The sequence below is a fragment of the Lepidochelys kempii genome, chromosome 5 (assembly GCF_965140265.1).
Source record: "Lepidochelys kempii isolate rLepKem1 chromosome 5, rLepKem1.hap2, whole genome shotgun sequence".
Classification (NCBI taxonomy): Eukaryota; Metazoa; Chordata; order Testudines; family Cheloniidae; genus Lepidochelys; species Lepidochelys kempii.
The window spans coordinates 40205519-40217695 of NC_133260.1; the positions used below are offsets into that span (position 1 = coordinate 40205519).

A 12177-nucleotide genomic window follows, 5' to 3' on the forward strand; every position below is an offset into this window, starting at 1 on the left:
CAGCCTCTCCTCATAAGTAATGTGTTCCAGTCCCCTAATCATTTTTGTTGCCCTCTGCTGGATGTTTTCCAATTTTTCCACATCCTTCTTGTAGTGTGAGGCCCAAAACTGGACACAGTACTCCAGATGAGCTCCTCTATTCGACATTGGTGAGGCAACGATCACGTCCCTCGATCTGCTGGTAATGCCCCTACTTATAAATCCCCAAAATGCCATTGGCGTTCTTGGCAACAAGGGCACACTGTTGACTCATATCCAGCTTCTCATCCACTGTAACCCCTAGGTCCTTTTCTGCAGAACTGCTGCCGAGCCATTCGGTCCCTAGTCTGTAGCGGTGCATGGGATTCTTCCGTCCTAAGTGCAGGACTCTGCCCTTGTCCTTGTTGAACCTCATCAGATTTCTTTTGGCCCAATGCTCCAATTTGTCTAGGTCCCTCTGTATGCTATCCCTACCCTCCAGCGTATCTACCTCTCCTCCCAGTTTAGTGTCATCTGCAAACTTGCTGAGGGTGCAATCCACACCATCCTTCCAGATCATTTATGAAGATATTGAACAAAACCGGCCCCAGGACCGACCCTTGGGGCACTCCACTTGATACCGTCTGCCAACTAGACATGGAGCCATTGATCACTACCTGTTGAGCCCAACAATCTAGCCAACTTTTTATCCACCTTATAGTCTATTCATCCAGCCCATACTTCTTTAACTTCCTGGCAAGAATACTGTGGGAGACCATGTCAAAAGCTTTGCTAAAGTCAAGGAACAACACGTCCACTGCTTTCCCCTCATCCACAGAGCCAGTGATCTCGTCATAGAAGGCAATTAGATTAGTCAGGCATGACTTCCCTTGGTGAATCCATGCTGACTGTTCCTGATCACTTTCCTCTCCTCTAAGTGCTTCAGAATTGATTCCTTGAGGACCTGCTCCATGATTTTTCCAGGGAGTGAGGTGAGGCTGACTGGCCTGTAGTTCCCAGGATCCTCCTCTTCCCTTTTTTTAAAGATGGGCATTACATTAGCCTTTTTCCAGTCATCTGGGACTTCCCCTGATTGCCATGAGTTTTCAAAGATAATGTCCAATGGCTCTGCAATCACAGCCGCCAACTCCTTCAGCACTCTCCTTGGATGCAGCGCATCTGGCCCCATGGACTTGTGCTCATCCAGCTTTTCTAAATAGTCCCGAACCACTTCTTTCTCCACAGAGGGTTGGTCACCTCCTCCCCATGCTGTGCTGCCCAGTGCAGCAGTCTGGGAGCTGACCTTGTTTGTGAAGACAAAGGCAAAAAAAGCATTGAGTACATTATCTTTTTCCATATCCTCTGTCACTAGGTTGCCTCCCTCATTCAGTAAGGGGCCCACACTTTCCTTGACGTTCTTCTTGTTGCCAGCATACCTGAAGAAACCCTTCTTGTTACTCTTGACATCTCTTGCTAGCTGCAACTCCAGGTGTGATTTGGCCTTCCTGATTTCACTCTTGCATGCCCGAGCAATATTTTTATACTCTTCACTGGTCATTTGTCCAATCTTCCACTTCTTGTAAGCTTCTTTTTTGTGTTTAAGCTCAGCAAGGATTTCACTGTTAAGCCAAGCTGGTCGCCTGCCATATTTGCTACTCTTTCTACACATCGGGATGGTTTGTCCCTGTAACCTCAATAAGGATTCTTTAAAATACAGCCAGCTCTCCTGGACTCCTTTCCCCCTCATGTGTACACTCTCAGGGTATACGTTACTTGGGAGACTTGCATATTCCCAGCAAGTGCAAAATTTGCACTTCTTTTAAGGGAAGATACCGTAAAAACAAGGAAATGAAGTATAGACTATTAGTGATGGAGCAAGCCTTAAGACCGGCTTTGGACCCTGATACAGAAAACCCCCATGTACAGGGGCCCTCTGCTTCTGTTAGTGCCCCATCTACATTGAGATCATGGCACCCGAGAGCTTCTAAGATGAAAGCAGCGTCAAGACCATGGTATACAACACTCTCTGAGTGAGGTAACTATAACTGTGCCAGCAGTACTGAGAGCTTCGTACTCAGAGATTAAGGAGGGGCATAAGAGGAGCAGAACTAAGAGTTCCTCCTCAAAAAAAGATTTTGTCACAGGAAACCTCAGGCCGTGAGAGGAGTGCTATTGAGGCTCTGAGTACTTTGGGTAACGTGAGTACTCTAAGACTTCATCTAAGTTCCATATTTCTGCGCTAATGGCCATGGTACTGAAGACCGCTACTGCCACCATCAGGGCCCATGATAGGAAGAGAGCAGCCTTACTGGAATCTGTGGTACCCTCAATATCAGCACCAGCACCTCAGAGACATTGGTAGCAAGCTCCCAGTACCGTAGGAGTTGTGGTACCCTAAAGACCTTATGGTACTGAATGAGCCTGAGTCTCCCCTCCTTGGGACCTCTGGACACCTCTCAGTAGTGAGATCTGTTAGGTCACAGAGCATACATCATGTAGTGAGACTATTCCACTATTCAGAAAGAAGGGTTGTCACTTTCTGTACAATATGTGGAGGAGCATTCAGACTCAGAGCTTTCAGTTCAAGGCTCTCCAGTTTACTCTGGGAGTCGTTATTTCCCTCTGCAGATGCAAGAAAGAAAGGATACAAGACATTTGCATCTTAATACTTGGGATGATCAATGATGGATACTTCCCCCTCCTCCCCATGCCTTATGGTCCTCCTCATTGGCCTTCTTGGGACCCGTGGGCTATTTACAGCCAGCAGTTTTGAGAGGCCCTGATTCAATCTTATAAGGAACACAGAAGACCTCATTCCCTGGTACTATCCATCCATCCCTTCCCTCCAGTCTGAATCAGCAGAGGAGACCTTCGAGGAGCAAGAGGCGAGGGCGTACTAGGCGGTCACCCCTCTTACAAATATCTCTTCATCACCTGATAAAGCAGTAAAGCCTCCACTGCCATCATTAGCTGATGACTTTTGGGAGTTCCAGGACCTGATGAAGTGAGCTGTAGACCTGCTTCAGATTCTGCTGGGATTTCTGGACTTCTTCCATCACAGGCTCCTGGACATATTGCATACTTCTTCAGCACAGGTGGTATTGCTGATGAACTAAGCTCTTCTTGAGCCAGCTAAGACCATCTGGCAAACTCCAGCAAAGGCACCCCCTAAATGCAAGCATGCCAATAAAAAAAAAATGCTACATCCTGGCCAGGGTTTGTACCAGATGTGAAAATAGAGACTCATAAGTTCTTTGGTTGTGGACACAGTTAATGAAAGGTGGAGACAGCATATTCTAAAATCTACTCCATATAACAAGGACCTCTCTTTATTCCAACAGGCATGGGAGGCTTTAATGTTGGACAGATGGGTTTTGGAGGCCATTATATCTGGTTACACAAATCATTTTACCTTCATCCCTCCCTTCTGCCCCCTCCAGCCCCCTTCTCCCCCTTCAGGGACCTCTCTCACAATCTGTTGCTGAGACTGAAGTTTACATTACTCCTAAGTCCCACGGCCATCAAACTAGTTCCATTTCAGCACAGAGGAAAAAGATTTTGTTCGAGGTATTTTTTGATACTTAAGAAAAAAAGGGGTTGGAGGCCAATACTAGATCTCAGACAACTAAACGTGTATGTCAGAGCCATGAAATTCCAGATGGTGTCCCTAGCAGCTGTAATTCCCTCCATGGAATCCGGGAACTGATTTGTAATTCCTGACCTCAAAGATGCCTACTTCCATGTAGCAATTCATCCCTCTCGGAAAAGATTTCTGAATTTCGCATTCGATCACAATCACTACCAGTACTGGATCCTAACCTTCAGCCTTTCTTCTGCTCTCAAAAAACATGGCAGTTGTAGGTGCCCACCTCTATCGTCTAGGAATAACAGTCTTTCCCTACCTTGATGACTGGCTTCTTGAGGGCTGATCTTATCAGGGGTTCTATGGGCAGTTAAACAACAACTTCACTATTCCCCTGTTTATGTCTACAAATCTCAAGAAATTGGTCTTGGCCTCTACACAATAAATACTTTTTATAGGCGTGTTTCTGGATTAGATGATGGGCAGGTTTATCTCCCTTCCAACAGGTTCCTCACTCTGAAGAACGTTATCCAAAGAATGCAGCTCAGTCTTCAAGTTCCTGCAAGTTCTGGGAAATGTGGCACCTTATGTTTTCATAACACAAAACGTCAGGTTCCATCTTCAATGTCTCCAGAAGTCGCTCCGGACAGCTTACATGCCCAACAAACAGGTCTGAACAAGCAAGTGTCGGTACCCAGTGGTGTCCTACAGTCACTCACCTGGTGGAAAGATCCTTCCAAAGTATGTGCAGGAATCTCATTCATACAGACTCCCTCTATGGTCATGATAACATTAGACATTTCCCTCTTGGAATGGGGAGCACATTTAGGTCCTCACACAGCCCAAGACAAATCGTCACAGCAAGAACAATGCTTGCACATCACTCTTCTGGAGTTAAGGCTGGTCAGAAATGCCTGCCTCCTATTTTTACCCTAATCAAAAACAAGTCAATCAAGATCATAACAGACAACATAGCTTGTATATATTATATCAATCATCAGGGAGGAGCACATTCCTCCGCTCTCTGCACTTAAGTGATAAAGCTCTGGAATTGATGGCTGGCCAACCAGATAGTCATTTTGGCTTCTTACTTCCTGGATATACAAAATTCCATGACAGACAATCTCCGCAGAAATTTCCCCCTAAATTACAACTGGGAGTTGGACTTTCAAGTCCTCAAACAAAATGATCCTATCTTGGGGGTTTCCAGAGGTCAATCTTTTTGCCACTGCAACCAACACAAAATGCAGAAAATTCTGTTCCAGAGGAGGACTCTATCCCCAGACTCTAGAAAACACTTTTTTCTTTACGTGGGCAAAGGGTTTTTTTATGCATATCCACCAACTCCAGTGCTCTTAAAGGGTCTCAACAAGGAAGGACTGAGCCAGGGTCATTTTGACTGCACCAACTCATCCAAGACAATTTTGGTTTCCTTACCTCATCAGACTCACTTCTCACCATGCATGGTAACTTTTGATCAGTTCTCAGCTGTTGTCTCAGAATGCAGGTTGAACACATCACCCCAATCTGAGTGTTCTGTAACTCCAAACATGACTCCTCAATGTTTTTTGGGACTATATAGGAGCATCCTGTTCATTGGGAGTACAAAATGTTCCCTTAAATAGCAGGAGGGAAACTACAAGATACACTTACCTTCAGAAATAGAGACAATATCGCCTTTGGTGTAACTGCCATCATCTTTCGCCTGTCCAACCATCTCTTTCCACAGTCTTAGGTTCAGTCCCAGTAGGTAATCCATCAAGGTTCACTCAGCATCTATAACAGCTTTCCACTTGCCAGAAAAAGGTATGTCAGTTTTCACATAACTGACCATAGTGAGATTCCTGAAACCTTTTTCTGCAGATTAGAAATGCTAATCTGCTTTGCGATCTCACCTTGTTCGTAACCATCTCATGAAACAGCCTTTTGAGCCACTAGCTATGTGCTCTCTGTTACAGTTGTCTGAAGGCAGCCTTTTTGGTGGCCATCACTTCTGCATGAAGGTTGGGCAGATTGGGGCTCTAATGGCAGACCCTCCATTTACTCTTCAAGAGTGTTCTTCAAGAAAAACGGCATCTTTACAACTTTTACAACATCCAAAACTTTTACCTAAGGTTTCTTCTGTGTTTCATATTAACCATACTATTCACCTTTCAGTTTTCTTTCCTAAGCCATATCAGTCTATGCAGGAAGCTACTTTCCATGCAGTAGGTATTAAGAGGGCATCGGCCTTTTACTTGGACAGAACCAGATCATTCAGGAAATCCCCTAGACTTTTTGTTTCTGTTGTGGCTAGGTCTAGTGCAGGGGTGGCCAACCTGTGGCTCCAGAGCCACATGCAGCTCTTCAGAAGTTAATATGCGGTTCCTTGTATCGGCACCGACTCCAGGGCTGGAGCTACAGGCACCAACTTTCCAGCGTGCCGGAGGGTGCTCACTGCTCAACCCTTGGCTCTGCCACAGGCCCTGCCCCCACTCCACCCCTTCCCGCCCTCTCCCCTGAGCCTGCCATGCCCTCGCTTCTCCCCCCATAGAGCCTCCTGCAAGCCATGAAACAGCTGATCGGGAGGTGCAGGGAGGGAGAGGGAGGCGCTGATTGGCGGGGCTGCAGGTAGGTGGGAGGTGCTGGGAGTGGGGATGGGGGGAGCTGATGTGGGGGCTACTGATGTATTACTGTGGGTCTTTGGCAATGTACATTGGTAAATTCTGGCTCCTTCTCAAGCTCAGGTTGGCCACCCTTGGTCTAGTGGATTCACTGTCTCCATGCAGAGACTATGATTGATCTTTGGATGTATTATTACCTGTTACAATTTGGCTCATATGCCATCTCCCTTCTGAGTGACTGCACATTCTACTAGATCAGAATTTATGTCTGTAGCCCTCCTCAAGGATGTTCCAGTTGCTGAAAACTGCAAAGCTGCATCATGTACTTTGGTGCATACTTTTTCCAGCCATTATGCTGTAGTTCACACTGCTAAATTGGATGCTGCTGTGGGCAACATAGTTCTCTCCTCAGTGCTGGACTCTGTTCCAAAACTCCTGCTTACTTAAGGGGGTTACTGCTAAGGAGTCACCTGAAGTGGAGCACCCACAGGAATACTACTCAAAGAAGGAGAGGTTACTCACCTTGTGCAGTAACTGGAATTCTTTGAGATGTGTGTCCCTGTGAGTGCTCCACTACCTGCCCTCCTCCTCCTCTGCTTCTGAAGTTTCCTCTGTGGGACTTTGTAGTAGAGAAGGAACTAAGGGTGGTTTGTACACAGAGCCTTATATAGCCTCAGTATGTGGCATAAGCATATATATAGGCTGCATGCATGAGTCGAGTGGGCACTGCTACCAAAAATCTCCAGTCAAAGGCACAGAGCACATGCACACCTGAGGTGGAGCACCTACAGGTGGACACATCTTGAAGAAGTCCAGTACTGCACAAGATGAGTAACCTCTCCTTTCCTTTTATTGAACTTGGTTTTTCTTGGACTCTTTCTTCCCACACAATTGAATTATATAAACTATTCTAATTCCTACTTTGGCAAAACCACTTCAATATGAAAACATCGTCAGTTACCAAAATACATTTTCTTCTTTTCACGCATGCCTAAGCTTTTACTCACATTTTCATAATGTCTGCTATGAATAACATGTTCTGTGTAATAGTTACATAATCATGGACGATTTAACTCTCTTGGTAAGAAATCTTAGGTATTTTTGTTAATGGGAAAAAAAAGGAGCAAGTTCAAAACAAAAATTATATTTACTATTGTGACAAAACCAACTGAACCTAGCTTGTGCAATTTTGTCTCAAAGATAATGTGTGAAATTTTTGGAAATTTAATAGCTTTAGTTTCATGGTTAAGTAAAATATTTTACTCTGTTAAAAATATTGTCATTTTGATTTTTTGACTGTAGATACGACCATATGTAGGATGTTTGGTTCAGTATTTACCTCTCCTTTGGAAACAAAGCGAGGAGCACAATATGCTGAGATGTGCCATTCTAACCACTCTAATTCATCTTATTCAGGTAAAGTATCAAAATCTTCCTGATATTTTTTCACATTTGTATATTCTGTGTAATATTTTATGCTGGTAAACTGAAGATAGAATTTAGCTTTATCGAGTATTATTTACATTTTAGTTATCCTTAAGTGCTTTATAATAGTATATTAGAAACATAGTGCCATAATTTTGTAGGCAAGAATTGCAAGTTTTATACACTCAACGGTTTTGTTTACATAGTTTTGGCCATTAAAAGGTGCTTTATTGAGTTTTGTTGTTGTTAGGTTAATCAAGTTAATTCTTCATTTTGAAAAATTTTGGAATTGTACCTTTTAATCTTCTTTATGAAGTAATGAAGAATGCCTGAAAGGTTTTAACAATTTGCTTTTTTCTGGCTTCTTCTCCTTCCCTTAATCCAAATGTTTAGGTTGCATGTCTCTTCTTGCAAATACTGGAGATAGTTCAGAGTTGTCCACAAAGCTCTTGGGCTTGGCCACATCTCTTCCAATTTTGCACCACATTCTTTGTCTATTGAGGATGTATCCCTTCATTTACTCCTCATTTATATCTCAAAGAATGGAGAGCTCTGAGGCTTGAGACCCTGTCCAACCCCTCTCACTCTGAAACCTAAGACCCAAATCAGAGTAAGAAGAGTTCTTACCCTTGAGACATGTTTGGATCCATGAGGACGGTGGCAGCCACTGGTGAGGGAGAGAGAATAAGCAAGCTAAAGGCAAGGACAAAGATGTAATCAAACAAGAATGGAAAACTCCTGAGAAAATGAAGAGATTCTGTGCTGGGTCCTAGAACACAGACATTTTCTTATTATCCTACCTCAGATTGAGGCAGCAGTGCTATCCCAGGTAAAGGGTTTATCTGTTGAATTTTCAGGTCAAGGTAAACAGTTAGTTTTCAGTACTGCACTGCTTGGCTTTTGCCAAAAGATAACTAACAATCCACTTCTTTGAAATTGCATTAATTTTCTACAGTTCTGAGCGTCAGTCTCTTTCCACTGTGTATAAACTGAATACAAACCGTTTTGCTTTTGGGGACTGCCCACCCTATGATATTCAGTGCGTTCACACCTGTTTTTATAGGAAACGTTTATAGAAGGATAATGAGGGTGACTCCAGTTTCTTTAGCCTTCATCTATTCAATTTTTTCAGGAGCTCTCAACACATTCCTTCCTATTTAATAAATGAAAATGTACTGTGATTGCCTCTTTTTTCCTTGATGTTTTTAATATAGCGTATTCTTGGTTTTGACAAGAACCAAAAAGAAAATGAGATGTAGCTTTTGGAAAATCACACCTTGGACAACTCCATCTTTACACAATACCAAGCCAGCCCAAACAGGACCAAGTACTTGTTTTGAAATATGTTTTTACCAGCTTTTAGAAAAGGAAAGGCATATTACAACCCTAATGGGGGCAGGAGGGAGCTGTATATATGATAGTTAAAAGTGTGCTCTATGTGCAGGTGCAGTATTTAATAAAATAGCATACATAAAGAATAGCATGGAGAATAATACAGAAAATGTCCTAATGCTATTATATAAATCAATGCTTTGCCTTTACTGGGAATACTACGTTCAATACTGGTCATTGATCTCAAAAAGGATTTTCCAGAATTAGAGGGAGTCCAGAGATGATCAGTAAGAATGAGTAGGGGACTGGAAAAATGCTCACACAAAGAGATATTGAGATTGAGCAGAGATTCATGGCATCTCAGTAAAGGGGAGTTACATGGCACTAGAGGAACTCCAAGTTCTTGAGGAACCTGAGTCGTCTTTATTTTCAGTTTGGTTTAGCATTGCCACCGTATGTATGCTCACTGTTTCGTCAGTAATGGGCTCCTCTCTGGCACCAGCTGCTACTACTGTGTTACAACCAATACTCTTGCCTCAGCAGCCCATCTTTAGAGGCAGAATTTTCTTGTTCTTCATTTGGCTCATAGCACAATGGGGAAGGATCTCCCACATGTTCTCTTAGGCCCCTTTCTTCTGAGTTCTTGGGTTGGAAAGGGAGTCTAGCATTTCCTATAAACCTAAGCTCCGTAGGAATTATGAGGGTAGCCATATTCTGTGGTACTCTTCCTCTTGCGCCCCTGGTTTCTACCTGTTTAATGTTCCTGTATGGCCACACTGGAACCCTGGGGTCCTTATCATGAGCATCCTCCTCATGCACCACCTCATAATGAGACTTCTATCAGAAGAACATAACAGTGCAACATCAGAATCTCCTCATGATCCTCAGCCTGCAGAGGAAGTCTTTGGGGAGGAGGAACAGCTCCAAAATGAGGACATTATGCCCCAGTTGGGTATTTCATCTTTGTGTCCGGAGATGTTAATCTGTTTAGCAGTCTCATTTGGATGACTATAAATTTTCAGGATTTACTGAGAAAAGTTGCTGAAATTAATAACAGCCACACTGGGTTAGACCACTTGTCCATCTAGCCCAGGGTCTTGCCTCTGACAGTGGCAGATACTTCCGAGGGAATTAACAGAACATGGCAATTTCGAGTGATCCATCCTCTTTTGTCCCTCTCAACTGCTGGGATTTGGAGGTTTAGGGACATCCAGAGTATGGGGTTGTGTTCCTAACCATCTTGGCTAATAGTCATTGATGGACCTATCCTTCATGAACTTACCTAGTTCTTTTTTAAACCCAGTTATACATTTGGTCTTCACAACATCTCATAGCAATTAGTTCCACAGGTTGACTGTGTGTTGTACGAAGTAGTACTTCTGTTTGTTTGTTTGGAACCTGCTGCCTGTTAGTTTCATTGGGTAACCCCTGGTTAGTATGTTATGCAGAGGGGTAAATAACACTTTCCTATTTAATTTCTCCATATCATTATGATTTTATAGACCTCTCCCATTTTCCCCCTTAGTCGTCTTTTTTCTAAGCTGAACAGTCCCAGTTTTTTTACTCACTCCTCATATGGAAGCTGTTCCATCCCACTAATCATTTTTGTTGCCCTTCTCTGCACCTTTTTCCAATTCTACTATATCTTTTTTGAGATGGGGCGACCAGAACTGTACCCAGTATTCAAGTAGTGGGCATACCATGAATTTAGATATTTTCTGTCTCATTCCTAATGGTTCCTAACATTCTGTTAAGTTTTTTTAACTGCACATGAAGCGAATGTTTTCAGAGAACTGTTCCATTTGAGGAGGTGCAGGAGACCCCTCACAAATTGTTGCACATCCTGTATACTTTGATGCCAAGGAGAGTAGCTCTTCCCATTAATGAGGGTTTATTGGAACTTGCTAAAAACATTTAGCAAACAGCAGTAACTGTCACTGCACGTTTAAAAACAAACAAACGAACAAAAAAACCCAGACAAAAGATACTAAATGCCATTTTTTCAGAATATCTTTGTTCAAATCTGGTACCAGGCTCTTTATCTGTGGCTGCTGCAATCGAGAAGATTATACAGCCCCAACCCAAGATTACTCCATTTGAGGAAGAGCTGAAAATAACTAGATCTGTTTGGTCATCAAATTCATCGGCAGGCTTACAATTTAGAATGTTAAATTGTCAGGCCATGCTTGCCTGTTATTTTTTTAATTATAATTAAATTCACAGATTAAGTTGCTATAGAAACATAGGAAAGACTTCAAATTCCTGAATAATGAAGGACAGTTAGTTTGCAAAAAGCACTGGAAGCAGCAGATGATGCCTTGCGATCTATGGTAATATCTGTAGTAATGGGGCAATCTTCTTGTCTCCAAAGTTTCAGAATCCCAAGAAAAGTACAGTCAACAATGGAGGATCTATCCAGAGTTTTGATAGTAAACCTTAAAAAGTAGAGTTTGGCAAGACATATAATAAAACCTCATTTTTGAGGGTTCATATCAATATCTGATTATATGATATTAGGAGGAGATTCCCCTAGAGTGCAGATTATCTCTCATCTTTCTTCTGTGGCATTTCTTGCATCTTCCTCTGAAACTTATGGTGTTGGTTACTTTTGGAGACAGAATAGTGGACTAGAGGGACCACAGGCCTGATCCATTCTGGCAAGTCCTATGCACCTATGAAATATATTTTCATTTGTATACTAAGATTGTGCTTTCTGAATATATTTATTATTTTTGTGTAGCACCTTTGATTTGTTTTCTTTGTTCAGAGTCTTTAAATAGAGAAGTCCTTCCTCCCTTTTGCAGAGGCATCTGCTATTTTTAAATTGAGATGCTGCCTGCTACATGAAACACTTCTTTCTTCTAAAGACCTCATTTTTGTTCTTTCCTGACATCCAAAGATACTTCAGATTTGGCACTTCTCCCTGTGTTCATTCTGTGGAAAGACAAAGGAGAAAGCATCTGCTCTAGAAATATATGCTTTAGCAGTTTTCTACCTCATAGGGAATTTGCTCAGAGGAATTCACTGAGACTTTCCAGGAGACTACTGCTTACCAGATGTCCTAATAAATATAGCTCTGTATGTATCCCCAGAAAGTCAAAGAGTTAGCCCTCTTGAAAAAGGAATCTAAAATAAAGGCAACAAGTTATGAAAGTTGGAAAACTTCCTGTTTTCTTTTCTTCCATATATAAACTCCTAAAAAACAAACTAGTTAACAATATATGGACAGAGGACAAAACTAAATACAGGACCGAAAGAGAAAATACAACATAATTC

The 12177-nt window shown here is 42.5% G+C and overlaps 1 protein-coding gene across 4 annotated transcripts in view; it reads left to right on the forward strand.

Moving 5' to 3' along the window:
* IPO11 (importin 11) overlaps window positions 1–12177 on the forward strand; it is a 297819-nt gene that overhangs the window by 115243 nt on the left and 170399 nt on the right. For all 4 annotated transcript variants that reach the window (XR_012158885.1, XM_073344033.1, XM_073344034.1 and 1 more), the window contains exon 21: window positions 7447–7560. Coding sequence is in view for 3 of the 4 variants with exons in the window: in XM_073344033.1 (XP_073200134.1) it covers window positions 7447–7560 (114 nt within the window). In the remaining variant the exon portion in view is untranslated. The remainder of the gene's footprint in view (window positions 1–7446; window positions 7561–12177) is intronic.